The sequence below is a fragment of the Ostrinia nubilalis genome, chromosome 28, assembly GCF_963855985.1.
Source record: "Ostrinia nubilalis chromosome 28, ilOstNubi1.1, whole genome shotgun sequence".
In the NCBI taxonomy this organism is placed as follows: Eukaryota; Metazoa; Arthropoda; class Insecta; order Lepidoptera; family Crambidae; genus Ostrinia; species Ostrinia nubilalis.
In genome coordinates, this window is record NC_087115.1 from 7,369,365 (window position 1) to 7,394,844 (window position 25,480).

At 40.0% G+C, this 25,480-nt stretch overlaps 1 protein-coding gene across 1 annotated transcript; it reads right to left on the reverse strand.

Annotated features, from left to right (window-relative positions):
• Nucleotides 1-1,216: 1,216 nt before the first annotated feature.
• LOC135085236 (zinc finger protein 431-like) lies at nt 1,217-25,230 on the reverse strand. Its single transcript, XM_063979992.1, has 17 exons — nt 24,918-25,230; nt 24,596-24,727; nt 22,067-22,265; nt 21,507-21,650; nt 20,162-20,337; nt 19,256-19,386; nt 18,071-18,145; nt 15,924-16,055; nt 15,430-15,531; nt 15,001-15,096; nt 14,148-14,307; nt 11,900-12,021; nt 11,132-11,273; nt 6,948-7,061; nt 5,406-5,518; nt 2,494-2,578; nt 1,217-1,653 (listed from the first exon to the last, which is right to left on the reverse strand). The coding sequence occupies exons 1-17, from the start codon at nt 25,023-25,025 to the stop codon at nt 1,510-1,512; spliced, it is 2,175 nt and encodes a 724-aa protein (XP_063836062.1). The 5' UTR covers nt 25,026-25,230; the 3' UTR covers nt 1,217-1,509.
• Nucleotides 25,231-25,480: the final 250 nt, after the last annotated feature.

Consider the following 25,480-nt stretch of genomic DNA (forward strand, 5'->3'; position numbering starts at 1 on the left):
CCATAAAAATTCAAATATCCAATTTTCATTATTACTTATAAATACATTTTAAATTCAAATTCAAATTGTTTATTACATGAAACACGGTACATAGGATGGAACACAAAATTGATGATACAGTTTTATAAAGTTATATTATTTTTTTAATAATAATTCAAATAGGTAATTACAAATTTTAAGGGGATTGTTAAATAATCGAGATACATTACATACAGTGTGTGTCACGTTAAAGTGTACATATGAAAATATATAAAACTAGACCTATTTTTATCGACAAAAAAGAGGTCAAAATTTTTTTGAGATTTTTTTTTAATTTTTTATAGAATTTTTTTTCTTCCAATTACTTATTGTAAAGAAAACGTAATAACTTTTAAACTAAGCGGTATATCCTGATAAAATAAAAACAGTAATAATGCTAAATAACAGGCGATACTAAAAAAATACATAAAGTATACAAAAAATGCCAGCAAATAATAAAAAATGATACTTTTTGAAAAAAATCTGCTTTTAAATTCGTGTTTTTTTGGTTATTTGATAAATTTCTCTAAAAAATGCCCCAATAACAGGTGGTTTTTATTACTTTGTATTATTCTCTACCGTATTATCTTTGTAAAACCAAAAATCGCATGTCTCTATCCGTATCACAACATTTGCTATGATCGTTTGAACAAAGGCCTGCCACAACATTATTCTCCGCTACAGGTAGAGACAATTTAATTTTGAACTAAAATGCTTATTTTACTTCGAAATCTTTTGTTTTTATTTAAAATCTAACTTGTCTTTATCAAAATTACAAATCTAGAGCCATTTTCAGTTTCTTTGTTAAAGAAGCGTTGAATGGCGCGCCCGGAGAGGCTTAGTTCAAACGATCATTGCAAACGTTGTGATAGGGATAGAGACATGCGATTTTTGGTTTTACGAAGGTAATACGATAGAGAAGAATACAAAGTAATAAAAACCACCGGTTATAGGGGCATTTTTCGGAGAAATTTATCAAATAACCAAAAAAACACGAATTTAAAAGCAGATTTTTTTCAAAAAGTATCATTTTTTATTATTTGTTGGCCTTTTTTGTGTATTTTATGTATTTTTTAGTATCGCCTGTTATTTAGCATTATTACTGTTTTTATTTTATCAGGATATACCGCTTTGTTTAAGTAATTACGTTTTCTTTACAATAAGTAATTGGAAGAAAAAAAATTCTATAATTTTTTTTTAAAAAAATCTCAAAAAATTTTTGACCTCTTTTTTGTCGATAAAAATAGGTCTAGTTTCATCTATTTTCATATGTACACTTTAACGTGACTCACACTGTATAAGATAATAAAAAGTTACACAGAAATGTCCATACTAAACGTCACTTTAAAACACTGTTAAACGAGCGTGTAAGTTTTATTAGTAAGGGGAATTACTGTTTTACAGGAGCGATGATATATTCAGCTTTGCCATGACCAAGGTTGTTGCCTTCAGAAGTAGTATTTCACGTGCGGTCACCCATCCAAGTCTGGCCTAAGCATCAGCCGCCGCGGGTTGTTTCTTGACCGCGCGTGGTATCTTCAAGTGTACAGTATTAACGTGGAGCTTCAGAGAGTTGGACTGGCTGAAGGTCTTCGCGCAGAACTGGCAGTCGTAGGGCTTCGCCCCCGTGTGTACCTAGAATCAAAATTAAAAGTTGCTGGAGATGAAGTGGCCAATGTATGATCTTTAGTGATATGGGTTGTTAGAAAAACAGTGAACAATTTAAAAATAATTACTGTAAGACAAGTGCTTATGCGAGTAGCGTTCATAATGGCTGATTTAATAAGTAGGTAACTAAATTTTAACTTGATTTTTCTGTCAAGTTGGTGGGCGGGGCTTGTTACTTGACACGTTTTGACAAGCAGTTTCATAGTAAACAAGAGCTTGACGTTTGGAATAAAGTAATTTAGTTACGATGCAATTTGATCACTTAAAATTTAGTTAAATACTTAACTACTTAATACGTGTAATTAGTAAATCAGCCTTAAGTACCAAATCTTTTATATGCTGAGTTGCACCACCTAACTTTGACCGTAACTTTAACGATAACCGGTGTTTTTTGTATGGAGTTTGACAGATTTTTGACGTTTGTCAAAGTTAAAGTAACGGTGCAGCCAGCCTAAGAAGGTAAAACATGTGGAAAATCATTGGTTTTCGATCTTATTATAAGTCAGTAAGGTTTAACTTATGGTGGCAATATATTCATTATCATTTCAGCCACAGGACGTCCACTGCTGAACATAAGCCCAATCATTTCCATAATGACCGGTTAGTAGCAGCCTGCGTCCAGCGCCTTCTTCCTGCCTTTGAGGTCGTCGGTCCACCTTGTGGTGGTCGTTTGTGAATTAAATTATTGACTTACCCTCCCCCAATAGTTTCCGCATCGACTGGTTGGTAGTAACCTGCGTCCAGCGCCTTCTTCCTGCCTTTGAGGTCGTCGGTCCACCTTGTGGTGGTCGTTTATTGCTAACTTACCCGGTAGTGCCTGTTAAGCGCTGGTTTCTGGCTGAATCTCTTTCCACACGCCGCGCAGCAATACGGTCGCTCGCCGGTATGTGTCCTGTATAAAAAAATATACTCAAATGAAAAAAAAATCTATTTATTTGGTTCCGGAAGAAGCAGAAAAGGAACAGATCTTTTCGTTGATGTCGTGAAATATGGCGTATTCGACAAAATTCGATAGACAACCTTCGAATTAAACGATAAAGTGACAATTTTGATTCTCAAAATAAGTTTCGTGCAACCATTTCTCATACTAAGTTCACTTTACGACACGTTCACAAGGGCGCTGTTGTAGTTTTCGTACTAAATATTTTGATGGCGATTCGAATACGCTAACGATTCGAACTCGAAAGTTTTTCGTGCTAGCCGTACTGGCGTCCCCAACCTATCTGGCCAGCTAGGGGAGTTTAGGCCGCATCCTCCATTTGCATCTGATATTTTTGCAAATAGCAACGAGCTGGCGCATTTCTTGGCCAACGAATCAGTTTGGCCATTCAGCGCGGAAATGCAGCCAGCATTCTGGGCACCATGTCGCGTTGTTTGGACAGCGATTTGTTTGGGACATATTTTTATTTGTAAATATTTAGTCTATGTAGGTTATTTGTATTATTAAATTATTTGTATTATTCTTAATTTTCTCTAGCAACGATTGATTTCTCCAAAACCGTTAAAAACTTTGTAAATTTCGTTGGTTTTGAAAAAAGATGCACGCTGTTGTCTCATGAAGAGCTCCATCGTGATTAAAATTGCATGAAGCGATGCATAGTATCTTGCCACCCATGGGTCTCTTCGAGCGGGTTCCAAGAAATCAAGTGTTATTTAATTTTTAGCATTAAGATATGCATCTCAAACTAGTTTGAAAATTATAAACAACTTGAAAAAATCAAGCTGCTTATCCTTTAACCGACGACGTGATTTTTTTGTCACGCCGTCTGCGACGTGCGGTCTGTGGGACCGCTATACTGTTTACTCAAAATATAATCATTTTTTGTATAAAAGTATATTGGTTTTATATCTTTTGAGAACATAATAGTATTACAAATAAACATACTAAATTTGTGAGGAAATAATGTATATTATTTATTTAAATATGGCTAAAACTTTTTTGACCCTTAATTTTATTGAAATTATTCTAGAGCTCAAACCAAACAAACCTTTAAAACTTGTAAATTTTAACCAAATCAAGAAAAACTATACTTCTTCCTAAATATAGTGAACAAAATGAATAAAATAAAAATAAATGACTCAAACATTACTCATGCACAAAAAAATTTTGACGTAGGGTAAAAATTAGGCACATTCTGGACATATTTTTTTACCGCATGCCGAGCATTTTCGGTATGCATAGGTAACACCTGTAAGATAATTTCGTTTGCAATTTAGGTGGACTAAAATGTACGTCTTTTTTGCAGCTGGTGCAATAACATCAGGCAGATTTGGCATGTCAGAGCCAATAATCATGGTCACTGTTTGCTTTACCACCCGTTCCGCGGTATTTTTTTTACAGAATACCATCTTTTACATAATATTATGTCCTAATATTAATATATCATTAGGAAATGTCTTTCTCTAGGTTGTGATGGCCCAGGATTCATCATTTTTACAAAAAATCAGTCGTCTAAAACAAAAACGCAAGTTTTAGTATGGTACAAAAATGTTACGTAGTCTGCGACGTGCGGTCCCACAGACCGCTGTTGAACTTTGAATCGAATTATCTTATTAAAACTACCCTCATCGATGTAACCACTACCTGTAATGGCGTATGGGTAACTAAACTCGAAGGTACTGAGACGCTCGGGACACGGGAGTAAGTAGAACATTGCAATCCAGAAATTTCAAAAACCGGAGCGGTCTGTGAGACCGCACATCGTCGGTTAAAGGTTATGGGTAGGTATACCAACATTGATGAAACAAACGCTGGCCGTAACAGCGGAGGTATTACACTTGAAAATTTCGACGGGTTCATCCAGTGTCTAAGTAGCTCAGTTGGAAGACCAGTCGCCCGGCAAGCGGAAGGTCGTGGTTTCAATTCCCGCCTTAGGCAATTCGATTCGTTCGTTCGTTCGTTTCAGCCGAAAGACGTCCACTGCTGGACAAAGGCCTCCCCCAAGGACTTCCACAAAGACCGGTCCTGCGCCGCTTGCATCCAGGTACTTCCCGCGACCTTCACCAGATCGTCGGTCCACCTAGTGGGAGGCCTGCCCACGCTACGTCTTCCAGCTCGTGGTCGCCACTCAAGAACTTTCCTGCCCCAGCGGCCATCAGCTCTTCGAGCTATGTGCCCCTGAGGCAATTCGATTATTTCAAGTTAATTATAATTTTCAAATCAAGTGTTGCTATTTGCAAATTTTTACTTTTAACTTTTCGAACTCAAACGAGACGAGGCGAGGTTGCCCGAAGCGAAATGAAGTGCGAATTTACTACTTACTTCGACCAACTTCGAGAAATATCATCATCATCATTTCAGCCACAGGACGTCCACTGCTGAACATAGGCCTCCCCCAATGACTTCCACATCGCCCGTTTGGTAGCGGCCTGCATCCAGCGCCTTCCTGCTACCATTATTCGGTCGTCTGTCCACCTCGCGAGTAGTGTATCAGTATCAGTCATCAGCCGTACGGCTAGCACGAAAAACTTTCGAGTTCGAATCGTTTGCGTATTCGAATCGCCATCAAAAGATTTAGTACGAAAACTACAACAGCGCCCTTGTGAACGTGTCGTAAAGTGAACTTAGTATGAGAAATGGTTGCACGAAACTTATTCTGACAATCAAACTTGTCACGTTCGATTAATTCGAAGGTTGAGTATCGAATTTTGTCGAATACGCAAACGATTCGAAGACGAAAGTTGTTCATGCTAGAAGTACTGAGGTATAATAGACTCACCGCACGTGTATCCGCCGCTGGTTGTTGTCGGCGAATCGCTTCCCGCAGTGTGAACAGGCGAACGGCCGCTCGCCCGTGTGAGTACGCTGGTGGTACTTTAGCGAGGCGTTGGACTGCAACAGTGGGGCATACGTGGGGCTTTCATTTTTATTTATTACTAGCTGACCCGGCGAACTTTGTTCCGCCTTAATGGCAATAAATAAGCAGACTTTTTTTTATTTCGAACGGGATAAAAAGTATCCTATGTCCTTCTCCTGGCTCTAAACTACCTCCCTGACAATTTTCAGCTAAATCGGTTCAGCCGTTCTTGAGTATAAGTGGAGTAACTAACACGACTTTCTTTTATATATATATAGATTTTTTTCCGAATAATAAACAATTGTACAATTCAGATAGAAAGATGTTTTACATGGTAGTACTTTAGCGAGGCGTTGGACTGCAACAGTGGGTCATTAGTGGGGCTTTCATTCTTATTTTATTTATGACTGAATTTGAAACAATACTAACAACAACAATAAACAGATAGGCGGGGCGTTAGAAAGTGCATTGGAGGTGAACGAAATACGTCACCGACACTACGAGAGATATTTATTAATTGAAAGGCTTTGTTAAATGTAAAATGTAAAATTATATTGCTTCTAATAAAATAAATTACATTTCGTTTTGGTAGAAAATTCAAGACAAAAGAGAAAAGTGACAATCGATGAAAAAACGCAAAAAAGTAAAAAGTATTTTCTAACCGGCCAGGCGCGCGACCAATGAGTTTGGTATGCAACCTTACAATTTTATTTATTACTTCTACGTCATCAAGACGGACCTGTACAGGAGGAAAATGGGGCTTTCAATATTATTATATGACTGACTGAAACAATACTAACAATAAGAGTAGGCGCACACCGTTGATTTTTCGTCGGCCGATAGTTTAGTCGGGCAGTTGATCAGTATGGGCATGTATGGGAGTGCGCACACTACGCCGATTCGATTCGGCCGATTCTTCATACAATTTAAAATCGGGCACAACTATCGGCCAACTAAAAATCAACGGTGTGCGCCTACTCTAAACAAATAGGCGGGGCGTACGTGGGGAGTTAGAAAGTGCGTTGGAGAAAAGATTATGGGAAGTAAAGGTAAATGAAACAGAAGAAGAAATGTTTATTCATAGCATGGTGTCGTAGCATCTCAGCAGACAATGCCACGACGCTGGTCTTCCATGGAATGGTCGGTACTTTCGAGGGGTATTGGTGGGGCTTTCACGGGGCATTTGAGGAAAACTAACATGAAAGTGGTGGTAAGAGTTCACTGAGACTAGTGTTTGCGGGACATTTGTGAGACGTTATTGGGGCGTGGGCGGGGCTTGCATGGGGCATTCGAGGGGCGTTGAGCTCACATGACGTGGACATGAATTGCGTGGGGCGTGAGAAATTTCGTGCGAGACAATTTCAAACATATTTTTTAAACAAAATTATCTCAAAGCAAAGTCCGAGTTTACCGCTAATTGGCGCAAACTCACATTCAAAAATGAACCTTAAACATAAGACTTACGGTGCACTTCTTCCCGCACACTTCGCAGACGATGTTTTTGTTGTATTTGACTCCCAAATGGATCCTCTTTATATGCGCCTGCAGCTTCGAGCGGTTCACGAAGTTTGCTCCGCACTGTACGAGAAAACAAATATACAGGATGTGCTTTTGTAAAAACTGCCCATCTCATTATAGGCTTAGTCATCAAAATGACAACTTCTCAAAATGACAACCGGGATGCAAAATGTCCACTTCTCGAAATTACAACTTCTTAAAATGTCAACTTCGCTAAAAGACAACTTCTCATAATAATATTCTCTATTTCGGATATTTCGATTATTTGTGGACAGTTTTGCCGTTTCAACTTGGAATGACAACTTCTCAAAATGACAACCGGGGCGCAAAATGTCCACTTCTCGAAATGACAACTTCTTAAAATGTCAACTTTGCTAAAAGACAACTTCTCATAATGTCTATTTCTCACAATGACAAATTCGCATTTGGTCAACTTCACATAATGACAACTCTAGAAGAACTAGAACTCTAGAAACGTTTCAGCTCGGAATGACAACGTCTCAAAATGACAACCGGGATGCAAAATGTCCACTTCTCGAAATTACAACTTCTTAAAATGTCAACTTCGTTAGATAATGTCTATTCGATGGTGGAAGTATCAATTAATGTAAGGGACATTTTGGCCAAAATGAGTTATATATACCAACGGATTCAGAATTTTCGGCTCTATCGATTGGTATACTTGAAATGTTGATATCTTTAAAAAAATGTCCCTTACCTTAAACTTTTTTGGTCGTCTGAATACGACTTTTGGGGAAATAAATGATTTAAAGGACGGAAATTCCTTTTAATAATACAATTCAGCCCTTACCCTAAACTGTTGGTTTTAACTTTTGAACTCATTGAACCTTACTTCATTTTAAACTTTTTGATTTATCATAATTAGGCCCTTACGTTAATATGCATATAGGATATCAATTACTTTTTTTGGTGGTGATATGCATTTAATGCCTCCTACTCCTACTACACTTATGAACACTAAGTTGTCTTGTCTCTATCTTTTTTCTGTTCATTTTTACGCAGTTGGGTTTTTGACCGAGGGGCTGAAGGCTCTTCAGAAGCTGTTCAATTCCGTCATCCTCGAAGGAAAAACGCCTACGGTATGGCACAGAAGTGTGGTGATACTCTTCTTCAAAAAAGGCGACAAAACCTTGTTGAAGAATTATAGACCCATCTCACTTCTGAGCCATGTCTACAAGCTGTTTTCGAGAGTCATTACGAATCGTCTCGCTCGTGAGCTCGATGAGTTCCAGCCTCTCAAACAAGCCGGTTTCCGAAAAGGCTTTAGTACACCACATACATACGCCACGGCAGATTATACAGAAGACCGAGGAGTATAGTCAGTCACTTCGCCTGGCGTTTGTGGACTATGAGAAAGCTTCGATCGAGACCTGGGCAGTACCTACTACAGTTTCTCCAACGGTGTCAAATTGACTATATCGATACATCGAAGTGTTGAAAGGCTTGTACGAAAACGCCACAATGTCGTTCCGTCTTCAGGATCAAGACTCGAAACCAGTTACAGCAGCAGACAGGGGGAACTGAAAACTCCGAAACTGTTCACCACCTGGAGAACTGCTTCTGGACTGGAACGGATTCGGCATAAATATCAACGGTGAGTAAATAAACCACCTTCGATTCGCACTCTAAAGGTTGGATACTCTACACTCGGCAGTTGTTGACAATTATACAGGGTGTTAGGTGAATGGGTATATGAGCCGACACTAGCCCATGTTAACATGGGCATATAAATGGTATGGTGAAGTCAGAAATTTGATATCATCATTTTTTTATTTTTTATTTTCATACAAAATATTTTTTATGAAATCCGATTTGTATGAAAAATAAAATTATTAAAATGAAGATATCAATTTTCTGACTTCACCATACCATTTATATGACCATGTTAGCATGGACTAGTGTCGGCTCATATACCCATTTACCTAACATCCTGTATATACCTAGTACAAACAGTCCAGTTAGGCTGGTTATAGTGTCACGCGGACCGTCCAGTGCGGATCCGCTCCACACAGCCGATCTGTAAACTTCGAGGAAGCGTTTTAGAGTAATGCGGTCCGCAGGAATCGCTCGCTCCCTATCAGTTCATACAGATTGGCTGTGCGAAGCGATCCGCACTGACGATCCGCGTGACACTAAAACCAGCCTTAGGTAGGTCCAACTTCGAGGAAGAGGTCAATCGTCGAATCCAACTCGGCTGGCAACGTTCAGGAAGCTTCGCGATATTCCCACGTCTGAAATATCGCACTGTCTCAAGACAAAAGTCTTTGATAACTTATGGATCTGAGACGTGGTCGCTTACTGTGGGCCTCATAAGAAGACTCAAGGTCAAAGGCGATGGAGCGTGCTATGCTCGTAGTGATTGAACCAGAAATGACGTGATCCGCAGGAGAACCAAAGTGACTGACATAGTCCGCAGAATCGCTAAAATCAAGTGGCAGTGAGTGGAGCTCGTAGCTTGCAAAGTTGATGGCCGCTGGGGCAGAAAAATTCTTGAGTGGCGTCCACGAGCTGGAAGACGTAATGTGCTGCAGACCTCCACTAGGTCGACCGACGATCTGGTGAAGGTTGTAGGAGGTGCCTGGATGCGGGCGGCGCAGGACCGGTTGTTGTGGAAATCCTTGGGGGAAGACCTTTGTCCAGCAGTGTACGTCATTCGGCTAAAACGAACGAACGATGATTGAAAAAAAAACCTAACTGCGTAAAAATGAACAGAAAAAGATATAAACAAGACAACTTGTTCACAAATGCAGACGTACGCATCATCAGTGACTAAATGTTTTGTTGGTGATGTGTATTTGATGCCTCCAACTGCATTTGTGAACACTAAGTTGTCTTGTTTCTATCTCTTCTCTTCGTTTTGTTAATGAAAACTCGAATGCAACCTCTACTTACATCAGGTTTCAATGTTAAAATTGTCAAGTTACAATAATATTACTGTTGTATTTATTCTTAAATGTACCTTACAACATACATGACATTCCATACTGTGAAATTTCAACATTGTAAGGTACAGTCAAGCTCGTTTCTTTAATGTAAGGGACATGCTATCTTTTAAACTACCCGTTTTTCGAATTGTGTGTAATTTGGCGCTTATATTATGAAAGAACAGAAAATTCTAAGAAACTTTGCCATAGAAACTATTTAAATCGTAACATCACATAAAAAGATATTGAGGTATAAAGAAAAAAAAAATCGTTTTTTGGCTCTCCTGAAAAGTCGTGTTTTGTCCCTTACAGTAATTGATATTTCCACCATCGTATTTCTCACAATGACAAATTCGCATTTGGTCTACTTCGCATAATGTCAATTACTTGTTGATATTTTATTTTCATTATTTCTAGAGTTCTAGTTCTTCTAGAGTTGTCATTATGTGAAGTTGACCAAATGCGAATTTGTCATTGTGAGAAATAGACATTATGAGAAGTTGTCTTTTAGCAAAGTTGACATTTTAAGAAGTTGTCATTTCGAGAAGTGGACATTCTACGCCCCGGTTGTCATTTTGAGAAGTTGTCATTCCGAGCTGAAACGTTTCTAGAGTTCTAGTTCTTCTAGAGTTGTCATTATATGAAGTTGACCAAATGCGAATTTGTCATTGTGAGAAATAGACATTATGAGAAGTTGTCTTTTAGCAAAGTTGACATTTTAAGAAGTTGTCATTTCGAGAAGTGGACATTTTGCGCCCCGGTTGTCATTTTGAGAAGTTGTCATTTTGATGACTAAAACCGTAGTATGTGTATACTACGGCTTAGTTATTCTGGTGTCAGAGGGCTGAGTGTGAGTTTTTTTCAAACGCGCTCACTAGTGAGTGCGTCAAAATGACATTAATTGTATGACGGATTGTACAGCGCCCCTAGCGGGAAACTATCAAAACCTAAAATTTTCATACATGTATGTAAACTCACACAGCCCACAGGGATGTTATGGATATCCGTAACCGTGACCGAAACTTTCGGATATCTGAAATATTAAAGTATCCGTAACCGTAACCGGTATAATATTATTCCTATATCCGTAAACGTATCCATAACCGAAACTACATATTTATAACATCCCTAGTATACACGACACTGATGCCAAAAAAAAAATCTCTTTCTTTCCATCCCTATTACCTGAGAGCAGGGAGCGCGCGGCGCGGCGCGAACATTCGCGGCGGTGTTCGGCGGCGCGCGCTCGCGCTCAGCCTCGTGCGAGCGCAAATGCTCGCGCAGCTTTGAGCCCGGGACGCGCGTGTCGCACGCGTGACACAAAGTGCTGGAGAAGTTGAAAATTTAATAAATAAATTCATCATCATCATCATTTCAGCCATAGGACGTCCACTGCTGAACATAGGCCTCCCCCAATGCTTTCCATGTTGCCCGGTTGGTAGCGGCCTGCTATCTTATGATGTCGTCGGTCCACCTTGTGGGTGGACGTCCCACGCTGCCACAAAATACCTCAATTAATAAATTGCTCACACAAAAAATATTGTTGAAAAAACGAAGAACGCAACTGCGTTAAAATGAACAGAAAAGATAGAAACAAGAAAACTTTGTATTCACAAATTTTAATGTAGTCGGAGGCACAGACTGAGTTAAACCACAGTTAAACGCTCGATCTATAAATGACCAGTACGGCTAGCACGAAAAACTTTAGAGTTCAAATCGTTTGCGTATTCGAATCGCTTTCAAAAGATTTAGTACGAAAACTACAACAGCGCCCTTGTGAAAGTGTAAAGTGAACTTAGTATGAGAAATGGTTGCACGAAACTTATTTTCAGAATCAAAATTGTCACGTTATTGTTTAATTTGAAGGTTGAGTATCGAATTTTGTCGAATACGCAAACGATTCGAAGACGAAAGTTGTTCATGCTTGATGATGATGATGATGATGATACTTACCTAGCATCAGTGGCCACCGCATGCTTGGCTGAGCTCATGATGTGGCGTTTCCAAGCGTCCAAAGACACGAACTGTATGTTGCAGTCCGCACAAAACTTTGGTTCTTGCTCTGGAGTGGGCTTCTGAGAAATTATACAAAAATGCATTAGTCAAATCTGAATTTTGATATCTATGAAGAGCTATAGGTCTATAGATTTATTGAGTCGGTGCCTTAAGCATGGGAGCGGCATGGGACGGTGTTTTTGTGACGTCAAAAGTTAGCGAGACTTCAGTGGGTCTAGACAAAGTGCAAATTATAATCGCAAACCAGTCGAAAAGTGGTCGAAAAGCCTCTTTTTTGTATGGAGTTTTGACGGATTCGATTTTCGATTCGATCAAAAAGTGCGTTTTGTCTAGGGGGGCAGATTTGTATGTTCTGTCACTCCTGTGTCGCACCTTTGACACTTGACATAACCTTGGATGGGTATAAAAAAATCTCATATCGTATTTTATTTTTTAAAATAGGCTTTAAAAAGCACTTTTACGCGTCCCACTATTAACCCTACCACTGCTTCGGGACAATAAATGGGCCAGTGCTGAGAAGAAGCAGCGCAAGAAACTCTGTCGCTATTGTCAGACTCTTTTTCAAATGTTTACAGTCTTTAAAATATACATTGTTATAAATATTGATGCGAGCTAGGCAGTTAAACATCACAAACATTTTTATGTTTATAATCATCGACATTTTCATTAAGCATCCAACGTCAACCGGAGCCTAGGTCGCTTATCTCCGGTCACCCATGCAACGTCAACCAGCGGTCACCCATGCAACGTCAACCACAGCCAAGGTTGCTTAGCACCGGTCACCCATGCAACGTCAACCACAGCCAAGGTTGCTTAACACCGGTCACCCATGTAACGTCAACCAGAGCCAAGGTTGCTTGGCACCGGTCACCCATACAACGTCAACCACAGCCAAGGTTGCTTAGCACCGGTCACCCATCCAACGTCAACCACAGCCAAGGTTGCTTAACACCGGTCACCCATGCAACGTCAACCACAGCCAAGATCGCTTAGCACCTATCACCCATGCAACGTCAACCACAGCCAAGGTCGCTTAGCACCGGTCACCCATGCAACGTCAACCACAGCCAAGGTCGCTTAGCACCGGTCACCCATGCAACGTCAACCAGAGTCAAGGTTGCTTAACACCGGTCACCCATGCAACGTCAACCACAGCCAAGGTTGCTTAACTCCGGTCACCCATCCAACGTCAACCACAGCCAAGGTCGCTTAGCACCGGTCACCCATGCAACGTCAACCACAGCCAAGGTCGCTTAGCACCGGTCACCCATGCAACGTCAACCACAGCCAAGGTCGCTTAGCACCGGTCACCCATGCAACGTCAACCACAGCAAAGGTCGCTTAGCACCTATCACCCATGCAACGTCAACCACAGCCAAGGTCGCTTAGCACCGGTCACGCATGCAACGTCAACCACAGCCAAGGTCGCTTAGCACCGGTCACCCATGCAACGTCAACCAGAGCCAAGGTCGCTTAGCACCGGTCACCCATGCAACGTCAACCAGAGTCAAGGTTGCCTAACTCCGGTCACCCATCCAACGTCAACCACAGCCAAGGTTGCTTAACACCGGTCACCCATGCAACGTCAACCACAGCCAAGGTTGTTTAACACCGGTCACCCATCCAATGTCAACCACAGCCAAGGTCGCTTAGCACCGGTCACCCATGCAACGTCAACCACAGCCAAGGTCGCTTAGCACCGGTCACCCATACAACGTCAACCACAGCCAAGGTCGCTTAGCACCTATCACCCATGCAACGTCAACCACAGCCAAGGTCGCTTAGCACCGGTCACGCATGCAACGTCAACCACAGCCAAGGTCGCTTAGCACCTATCACCCATGCAACGTCAACCACAGCCAAGGTCGCTTAGCACCGGTCACCCATGCAACGTCAACCACAGCCAAGGTTGCTTAACACCGGTCACCCATGCAACGTCAACCACAGCCAAGGTTGCTTAACTTCGGTCACCCATGCAACGTCAACAAGTGGTAGGGTTAATATTGGGACGTGTAAAAGCGCTTTTTTAAAGCCTATTTGCAAAAATAAATGAATTTTATGAATTTAATTAATTTATGAATTTTTAATTTATGAATTTTAATTTTATGAATTTTTAACCAGAGTCAAGGTTGCTTAACACCGGTCACCCATCCAACGTCAACCACAGCCAAGGTTACCAACTTACCTCCTGCAACCGATGCGCTTTACTCTTATGCATCAACAGCCCGTGGCGTCCCACGAAGCTGTCGCCGCATATATTGCACACGTGCTCCGTCGGGTGTCGCTTGCGCATGTGCGTGAGGTATGAGGTGGGTTTCCTGAGGAGAAAGTATATTTTCAACCCCCTATTGAGAAAAAAAGGACATTTTGAACGCCCTATAGGGAAAAAAGTACATTTTGAACCCCCCATTTGGGGAAAAAATACATTTTGAATAGGACATTTTTAACCCCCCATTGCACAATAAAGTACGTTTTCAACCCCCCATTGAAAATAAATGACATTTTGAATAGGAGGCTATTGGGAAAAGTACATTTTCAATCCGGGAAAAATAATATTTTGAATATTTTGGGAAAAAAGTACATTTTGAACCCCCCATTGGGAAATAAACGACATTTTGAAGCCCCTATTGGGAAACAAAGTACATTTTGAACCACCAATTGGGAAAAAAGTACGTTTTGAACCCCCCATTTGAAAAAAGTACATTTTGATTTTAATCCCCCCATTGGGAAAAAGTAAACTTTCAACCCCCCCATTGGGAAAACAGTAAACTTTCAACCTTCTATTGAGAAAATAAAGTCCATTTTGAACCTCTCATTGAACAATAAAGTACGTTTTGAACTTCTCATTGGAAAATAAGGACATTTTCAACCCCCCATTGGGCAAAAATAAACTTTCGACCCCCCCTCCCCCCTCATTGGACAATAAAGCACATTTTGAACCTCTCATTGGAAAATAAAGTACATTTTGAACCCCCAAATGGAAAATAAATCGCATTTTGATACCCCCAATGGAAAATAAATGACTCTTATGCATCAACAGTCCGTGGCGTCCCACGAAGCTGTCGCCGCATATATTGCACACGTGCTCCGTCGGGTGTCGCTTGCGCATGTGAGTGAGGTATGAGGTGGGTTTCCTGAGGAGAAAATACATTTTGAACCCCCTATTGAGAAATAAAGGACATTTTGAACCCCTCATTGGACAATAAATTACATTTTCAAGCCCCCATTGGGAAAAAGTAAACTTTCAATCCCCCCATTGGGATAACAGTAAACTTTCAACCCCCCTATTGGGAAAACAGTAAACTTTCAAGCCCCCCATTAGGAAAACAGTAAACTGAAAGTTTCCTCTATTGGGAAAATAAAGTCCATTTTGAAACCCCCCATTGGGAAAACTGCACATTTTGAACCTCTCATTGGAAAATAAAGTACATTTTGAACCCCCAATGGAAAATAAATGACTCTTATGCATCAACAGCCCGTGGCGTCCCACGAAGCTGTCGCCGCATATATTGCACACGTGCTCCGTCGGGTGTCGCTTGCGCATGTGCGTGAGGTATGACGTTGGTTTCCTGAGGAAAAAATACATTTTGAACGGAAAAAAGGACATTTTCAACCCCCCCATTGGGAAAAAATACATTTTGAATACCCCATTGGTAAATAAAGGACATTTTCAAACCTCCCAATGGAAAATAAATTACATTTTGAACCCTCCATTGAGAAAAAGTAAACTTTCAACCCCCCCATTGGGAAAACAGTAAACTTTCAACCTTCTATTGAGAAAATAAAGTCCATTTTGAACCTCTCATTGAACAACAAAGTACGTTTTGAACCTCTCATTGAAAAATAAAGGACATTTTCAACCCCCCATTGGGCAAAAATAAACTTTCAACCCCCCTCCCCCCTCATTGGACAATAAAGCACATTTTGAACCTCTCATTGGAAAATAAATCGTATTTTGAACCCCCCAATAGAAAATAAATGACTCCTGTGCATCAGCAGGCCGTGGCGTCCCACGAAGCTGTCGCCGCATATATTGCACACGTGCTCCGTCGGGTGTCGCTTGCGCATGTGCGTGAGGTATGAGGTGGGTTTCCTGAGGAGAAAATACATTTTGAACCCCCTATTGAGAAAAAAAGGCCATTTTGAACGCCCTATAGGGAAGAAAGTACGTTTTGAACCCCCCATAGAGAAAAAACTACATTTTTAACCACTCTTTGGAAAATAAAGGACATTTTTAACCCCCCATTGCACAATAAAGTACGTTTTCAACCCCCCATTGAAAATAAATGACATTTTGAATAGGAGGCTATTGGGAAAAGTACATTTTCAATCCGGGAAAAATAATATTTTGAATATTTTGGGAAAAAAGTACATTTTGAACCCCCCATTGGGAAATAAACGACATTTTGAAGCCCCCATTAGGAAAAAAGTACATTTTGACCCTCCATTGAGAAAAAACTACATTTTTAACCCCCCCATTGGGAAACAAAGGATATTTTCAACCTCCCATTGGGAAAACAGTAAACTTTCAACCCTCTATAAATAAAGTACATTTTGAATAAAGTATATCATGACTTCTCATTGGAAAATAAATCGCATTTTGATACCCCCAATGGAAAATAAATGACTCTTATGCATCAACAGCCCGTGGCGTCCCACGAAGCTGTCCCCGCATATATTGCACACGTGCTCCGTCGGGTGACGCTTGCGCATGTGCGTGAGGTACGACGTCGGTTTCCTGAGGAAAAAATACATTTTGAACGGAAAAAAGGACATTTTCAACCCCCCATTGGGGAAAAAATACATTTTGAACCCCCCATTTGGGGAAAAAATACATTTTGAACCCCCCATTTGGTGAAAAAATACATTTTGAATACCCCATTGGTAAATAAAGGACATTTTCAAACCTCCCAATATAAAATAAATAACATTTTGAACCCTCCATTGGGAAAAAGTAAACTTTCAACCCCCCCATTGGGAAAACAGTAAACTTTCAACCCTCTATAAATAAAGTACATTTTGAATAAAGTATATCATGACTTCTCATTGGAAAATAAATCGTATTTTGATACCCCCAATGGAAAATAAATTACTCCTATGCATCAACAGTCCGTGGCGTCCCACGAAGCTGTCGCCGCATATATTGCACACGTGCTCCGTCGGGTGTCGCTTCCGCATGTGCGTGAGGTATGAGGTGGGTTTCCTGAGGAAAAAATACATTTTGAACCCCCTATTGAGAAAAAAGGCCATTTTGAACGCCCTATAGGGAAGAAATACATTTTCAACCTCCCATTGGGAAAGAAGTACATTTTGAACCCCCCATTTGGGGAAAAAATACATTATGAACCCCCCATTTGGGGAAAAAATACATTTTGAATACCCCATTGGTAAATAAAGGACATTTTCAAACCTCCCAATATAAAATAAATAACATTTTGAACCCTCCATTGGGAAAAAGTAAACTTTCAACCTTCTATTGAGAAAATAAAGTACATTTTGAACCCCCTATTGGGAAAAGAGGACATTTTCAACCCCCCATTGGGGAAAAATACATTTTGAACCCCTCATTTGGGGAAAAAATACATTTTGAACCCCCCATTTGGGGAAAAAAATACATTTTGAATTCCCCATTGGGAAAACAGTACATTTTGAATACCCCATTGGTAAATAAAGGACATTTTCAAACCTCCCAATATAAAATAAATAACATTTTGAATCCTCCATTGGGAAAAAGTAAACTTTCAACCCCCCCATTGGGAAAACAGTAAACTTTCAACCTTCTATTGAGAAAATAAAGTCCATTTTGAACCTCTCATTGAACAACAAAGTACGTTTTGAACCTCTCATTGGAAAATAAAGGACATTTTCAACCCCCCATTGGGCAAAAATAAACTTTCAACCCCCCTCCCCCCTCATTGGACAATAAAGCACATTTTGAACCTCTCATTGGAAAATAAATCGTATTTTGAACCCCCCAATAGAAAATAAATGACTCCTGTGCATCAGCAGGCCGTGGCGTCCCACTAAGCTGTCGCCGCATATATTGCAAAAAGTACATGCCCCTTACAAAATACTTTTGAATTTGAACAAAGGACTTTGTCGTAATACCTGAACTTTTGACTGCACAGCTGACACTCATAAGTGTATCCGTTGTGCCATTTCTCGTGCTCTCTAGCTTGATTACTGAAACATACAATATTAGCTGTAAGTTATATGCCTTAGGCCCGATTCGACCAAACGTTTATCCGAGAACAACTCCTGGTATAGTCTGGTCGCCGAGCACGTAGAATTTTGTCCAATGACCCCAAGCTACCCATCCTGATCGCTCGCGCGTAATTATATTGTTGTCGCGACTGTGCGACGCGCGCCCGCAGTGAGTGTGCGAGCGCGACAGCAACATAATTACGCGCGAGCGATAAGGTCATTGGACAAAATTCTACGTGCTCAGAGTCCGGGCTTTATAACTGGCACATTGACAGTTTCAGTATGGGAAATATGTCAAAATTGACTGACGATTTAATCTGAGATTAATATTTACTCTTGTTTGGTCGAATCTACCCTTAATGATACACACACGCGCGTATTTTTTCTTCTTTTCATAGCGAATATTTTATTTTACAATGGGTGAAGAATACGCGCGCGTACGTCACTCACTACTGTGAATACCTTGTGGATTAAACTCGCCGGTGTTTTCGATGACACATTTTCGATGCCTTCTAGGGGAGATGAACAGGCTTGATATACAGGGTGTCCCAGAATGGGTGAATCAAACTGATAGGGAAGGTAGCTCTACTAATGTACTATCCTACTACTACTATCATTTTTTTCAAAAGTTTGTTTACAGATACACGAAGCGATCATACGAATACGAAGATACAATTAATATTAGTAAGAAAAAAGTACAAAGAAACTCCAAACGCAGCAATTATAGCCAGATACTTAGGCAAAGCTGATTTATTTTCACATTTTCAAAAAAATTTTGTATACTTATGCGCTTTATATTTTTCATATTTTTAGGGATAGTACATTAGTAGAGATACTTCTCCTATTAGTTTGATTCACCCATTCTAGGATACCCTGTAGATCAGGGTTCCTCAAACTTTTTTGGTATGTTGCAAGGGCCATAACAACTTTAATTTTTCTGCCAAAAATAGGCTTAGTCTTAAGCTGGCGCGGGCCGGATTGATGGCAGTGGCGGGCCGTAGTTTGGAGACCCCTGATATAGATAATGAAATAAGTGTGTGTGTGTGTGTGTGTGCGTGTGTGTGTGTGTGTGTGTGTGTGTGTACTCACGCGGTGTGCGAGCGGTGCGCGCATTTGTTGCACGCGTACTGGCGGCCATGACACGTGTGCACGTGTGTGCGGAGGTGTCTCGACGTGCGGTAGCGCATGCGACATATCTCGCACTCGAAGGGGCCGCTACGCTGTTTGGAGAGACGAAATGAGGATTAAAATTGACACGTTTCTGAAAGAATTGCGTGGCCTTTCACAGTTCACTATAGGCCTTAAGCAGAAGCTCAAAGTTGCACAGCGTGCTATGGAGAGAGCTATGCTCGGTGTTTCTTTACGAGATCGAATCAGAAATGAGGAGATCCGTAAACGAACTAAAGTCGCTGACATAGCCCGACGGATTAGCAAGCTGAAGTGGCAATGGGCAGGGCACATAGTACGCAGAACTGATGGCCGATGGGGCAGCAAGGTTCTGGAGTGGAGGCCACGTACTGGACGTAGCGTAAGACGTCCACCCACAAGGTGGACCGATGACCTCATAAAGGAAGGCGCTGGATGCAGGCCGCTAATAACCGGCCATTATGGAAATCATTGGGGGAGGCCTATGTTCAGCAGTGGACGTCCTATGGCTGAAATAAAATCATCCACTGGTGATCAAAGGACACCAGAGTCTGCTTTGATCACCTGGGTGATCAATTCCAGGTGATCAATGTGATCTAGATTTTGACAATCTTACTTCTTACTAATATTATAAATGGGAAAGTTTAGATGTCTGGATGTTTGTTACTCTTTCACGCAAAAATACAGAACGTATTTTGATGAAACTTTACAATATTATTGTTTATAACCCAGAATAACACATAGGCTATAATTTATGACGATATGTGACAAACTAAATTTCACGCGGGTGAAGCCGCAGGCAAAAGCTGTTATTCATAAAATATTTAAAATTATTTCAAATCCAAATACCTCGTCATGCTTCTCCTTGTGGTTCTCATATGCCTTCAGATCTACAAATCCCTTGTAGCATAAAGTACAGCGGTGCGGCGAATGCAAGTAGTTGAGCGATTGAGCTCGCGCGAGCAACTGAGCTCGCTGTTCTTCTAGAGATAGGACTATCTCGCGAGCATCGATGAGAGCTGGGGCTAAAAGTGTGACACACATTAAGACCCAGAACACACGGAGAACCGCATTATGTGTGGTCTCTCAACGGAATCTATGGCAGAAACTTAGATGCAACTCAAAAGTAACTAGCAGTTGCAGTTTCGTTGCGATTGCGTTTCACCGTGTGTTCTGGGCCTAATAAAACGAGTGAGAGAGACAGAGAGAGAGAGAAAAGAAAGACAAAGTAAGAGAGAGCGATGCTCGTCTATTGAGAAGACAAGATGGACGGGAGAGAGAAAGGGAAAGCTACAGAGCGCGCTGCTCCTGGCGAGAGGACTATCTAGCGAGCGTCTACGATGAATGGAGCTGGAATATGTATTATAGACTTAAACTTGGGGAAATGTATTACCATATTTAACAACATACCACACAACCTTGTCGAATTACCAATAAACAAATTTAAGATACATATAAAAAATACCCTTATGTCCAAAGGGTACTACAAGGTTCGAGACTATATTGATGACAAGGATGCGTGGTAAGTTCAGTCTGCACATTTTGATGTACTCGAATTTGGTTATTCTTAGCGTTAGATATTTCCCGGCAATTAGTGGTGACTGAGTTTGTTCCGGCGTTTCTTCTCAGCACTTGCCATATGTTTGTCTCGAAGCGCTGGTAGGGCCCAAAAGATAAGGAGACATGTAAAGTGCCCCATAAGGGCTAACTTTTCTTTTTTATTATTTTCTATAATAATTTTGACGTTCATAAGTGCCACTTGTGGTCTAAACTGAATAAATACTTTTGATTTTGATTTTTTTTTTTTAAACAAGACGGTTGGGAGAGAGGGAGAAGGGGCTAGAGACGGCCGAGAGAAGACAAGAGAAAAAAAAAGATACTAGACAACGTAAAACACAGATATGCAGAGAGAGAGAGAGAGCAACCAGAGTAAAGACAATTTTTTCTATGGAGCAACTGAGCGCGCTGCTGCTCTGGCGAGAGGATTATGTCGCGTGCGTCAATGAGAACTGGTGCTAGAATATTTATAGACATAAACAAGATAGATAGGAGAGAAAAAGAGGGAGAGAGATAGAGGGTAAAGAGAGAGAGAGAGAGACAGTGAAACGTACACATTTCGCCACACTCAAAAGAAGAATAGATATACACCATTTAAACATTTTGAACAGTAAACTGAAAAATCATTTTCACTTACCCTTTTTAACTTTTTTAATCGGTCTTATAGCCTTAGTAGGTCGTTTATTCTTGACCTGTGTTTCAGTCTTCCTGCTGATGCATTTTAGAGGCACATCGTCCTCCGAGTCCGTGAAGCTTTGGGAATCGTCTGGTAGCGGTGGCTCTGTGAACAACGAACACATCTAAATATATAAAAGGAGAAACTGACTGACTCGCTGACATATGAACGCACAGCCTAAACGGCTAAACGTAGGCACTTGAAATTTGGAAGGGACGTAGCTTAGGTACCGTAGAGGTGCACTAAGAAAGGAATTATCGAAATTCCCACGGGAACGGGAATTAGCGGGAAAATCCTTTTGTATGAAAAATCTAAACCGCTTAAGTTAGACGCTTGAAATTTGGCATGCAGGTACCTTAGTAAACTTAAAGCTTAGTTACAACAGGATATTGCAAAATTCCCACGGGAACGGGAGTTAGCAGGAAAAAACATTTGTATGAAAAAATCTAAACCGCGTAAGATAGATGAAGGGGGTAAAACGGGATCCACGCGTACGAAGTCGCGGGCGGCCGCTAGTATACCTATAATATCTTTTTCATCCTCTGCCAATGACGTTGTGTCTAAGGCCGGTTCTCTTTTAATATCTAAGTGTTCGTCTTTCACAATCGGCACCTCAATATTCTCTTCGACTTCCGTAGAAACCACGCAATCAATTGGAGTGTTTTGGAAAATTCGAAATGAATGGGGCTTGTCTATGAGCGCTATGGCTTTTTCTGTTATCTGGAAGAAAAATTAATAATTATTTCGATTTTTGTTTAAGGAAAAACAGCATTGTCTATTTTGGCTTAAATACCTCTGTAAAAATGTGGTTAAAGACTTTTTAATGTAAAGGTCATGGATCATTCTCAATCTCAAGTATTCATAAACAGGGTGTCCCAGAATGGGTGAATCAAACTGATAGGGGAGGTAGCTACTAATGTACTATCCCTAAAAAATATGAAAAAAAAAATAAAGCGCATAAGGACACAAAAAAAATATTTTTGAAAAAGTGAAAATAAATCAGCTTTGTAAAGTTGGGAGTTTATTTGTACTTTTTTCTTACTAATATTAATTGTACATGATCGCTTCGTTTATCTGTAAACAAACTTTTGAAAATAATGACTAGATTTCAAGTTTTGAAAACATTATTAGAAAAAATCCAAACTCAATTTTTTTTTTCATATTTTTATTACATTAGTAGAGCTACCTCCCCTAGCAGTTTGATTCACCCATTCTGGGACACCCTGTATGTATAGTGTATTTATACAACCTTTACATAGATAGATACATTAAATTAAAACTAATTAAGTTTTAAGACCAGAATGAAGTGTCTTTTTAAAAAAGTTGTGATTTTGAGTTATTGGGGAATGGGGCCGTCCATATATTACGTCATTCTAAATTAGGGGGGGTTGGTCTGCGGATGACGGTCAATGATAGATAGGGGGGGGGGGGGTGTTTCGGAATTGACGTCATTCTTATTTATTTATTTATAGTTTATTGTTCACATACAAAAAGATTATTTCTAAAAAGAAATTTCTTCCAGCACACCTAGTAAGTGAGACTGCAAATGTGAGAGGCGGCTAAGGCGCGTACAATACTAAAATAACTCATAATAAACATACATAATGCAACATAGATGTACACAAATACAGGAATAACTACATATCTACTCTAACAATAATCTATATCAATACTTATAATAAATCTGTAGAGAGGTCAATTCTGTACATGAAATATATTTTCAAAATAACTATCAGGGGGTGACTAGTGATCGATACTGATGCCAAAAATGCAATCAGTAAAATTTTTGTCTGTCTGTCTGTATGTTCCTTATAGAAACAAAAACTACTCGACGGATTTTAACGAAATTTGGTACAATTATTCTTCGTACTCCTGGGCAGGTTATAGGATACTTAGGAATTCCCAAGGGAACGGGAATTAGCGGGAAAAATCTTTTATATGAAAATACTAAACCGCTTAAGTTTGACGCTTGAAATTTGGCATGCAGGTATCTTAGTAAACTTAAAGCTTAGTTACAACAGGATATTGCAAAATTCCCACGGGAACGCGAATTAGCGGGAAAAAAACATTTGTATGAAAAAATCTAAACTGCTTAAGTTAGAGGCTTAAAATTTGGCATGCAGGTATCTTAGTAAACTTAAAGCTTAGTTACAACAGGATATTTCAAAATTCCCACGGGAACGGGAGTTAGCGGGAAAAAAACATTCGTATGAAAAAATCTAAACCGCTGAAGTTAGACGCTTGAAATTTGGCATGCAGGTATCTTAGTAAACTTAAAGCTTAGTTACAACAGGATATTGCAAAATTCCCACGGAAACGGGAGTTAGCGGGAAAAAACATTTGTATGAAAAAATCTAAACCGCGTGATAGATGAAAGGGGATGAAACGGGATCCACGCGTACGAAGTTGCGGGCGGCCGCTAGTATTACATATAATACTAGCTGCCCGCCCCGGCTTCGCCCGTGGTACTTACATGTATTATACATATAAACCTTCCTTAAGAATCACTCTATCTATTAAAAAAATAAAATAAAAGGTGATTCTATAACCAAGTGTTTTAATTTTGTCAAACTGGTAATGACGTCAATTTTGGGAGAAGGGGGGGGGGGTCATTAAAAAATGACGATAGGATGATTGTAGGGGGGGGGGGGTCTAAAATCTGAAAAAATCGATGACGTAATTTATGGACGGCCCCAATGGTGTATCAAATAGGAAAACGCAGAGTGGGACGTCCACCCACAAGATGGACCGACGACATCATAAAGGCAGCAGGAAGGCGCTGGACGCAGACATCCTATGGCTGAGATGATGATAATGGTGTCAAATAAAGTACGGCCAACTAGCAGCAATACAAATACAAAAGGTCGATACGACTGTCGAGTTGACAATATATTCTGTCTCTTCTCATCTTAAGTATTTGTCGTAATGTCTCATTCTCCCGCCAAAATATGTCAAAGTCAGACGGGTTCACCCATGACATTGGATTTGTTTACACTTGGTATCGCTTCTCGTTGGCCGTACTTTAGTCTATTGCCTACATTTATTCTCACCTCAGTCCCGTCATTCGATATTTTCTGTAGCACTTCGTTTGCTTTTATTGCGCATTGTATGAATCTGTAACACTTCTTCAGCAAATGGTAGCAGATGTAGCATGCTACGGACAGTTCTTCGTCAGTTTTGAGCTAAAATTATAGTGTTTACAAGTTCTATAATATTTTCAATGTATAATTTGCTCAGAAAAACCAACCCTACTCTCTGTTCTTTAAATTTGCTTGCCTAATAACTAGGCTAAATTAATAATTTAGTATGTTTTCTAACAAAATATTTTCATTAAAATGTTCATAAATACAAAAAGTAAGGAAAAGAACTCACTGGTTTATTCGTATTTTTCTCGTAAAACTCGTGTAAATTTGTAGCGGTTACCGTGTACATAGGGGTATTGTGACCTAAACATATTCTGCAAACTTTAATATTGCTCATTTTTTTTGTAATTTTCTTAGAAAAAATAGTAAAGTTCACTTGCTACTTTGGCACTACGTATTTGCATTTAAATGTGTTTCATTCATCTTTAGAGCTTGGTTACAACGAAGACAATAATTTGAGTTATACCTAAATTCTTTAAAAATGTGTGTTTGTTTGTTTACTTGCACAAAAAAACATAGCAACAAATCGCAAACAAAATAGTTTTTTGACAGCCATCCATAAGCAATATTTACTTTTTTTCAAGCTTTCTAGTGTTGTAAGATTTAAATTCGTTACCGGTTAATTTTGTCATAGCTCGTTAATAGCTCTAGCTCAGATAAGTTCGTTGTCAATATTTCATATAATAAAAGACAAAAGACTGTAAAACACTCGTAACAAATTAACACAATTTGTGTACAATCAATAGAACATATAATTTTGCGTCTGTTTCTTCCTCAATACCATGTAGGTTA

Coding starts and splice junctions, on each gene's coding strand:
- LOC135085236 (XM_063979992.1), bottom strand. CDS start 25,025: ATGAGCAATATTAAAGTTTGCAGAATATGTTTAGGTCACAATACCCCT. Junction 18,146..19,255: donor GCGCACCGCTCGCACACCGC/GTGAGTACACAC, acceptor TGTATGTTTCAG/TAATCAAGCTAGAGAGCACG. Junction 15,097..15,429: donor GGACGCCACGGGCTGTTGAT/GCATAAGAGTCA, acceptor TTTTCTCCTCAG/GAAACCCACCTCATACCTCA.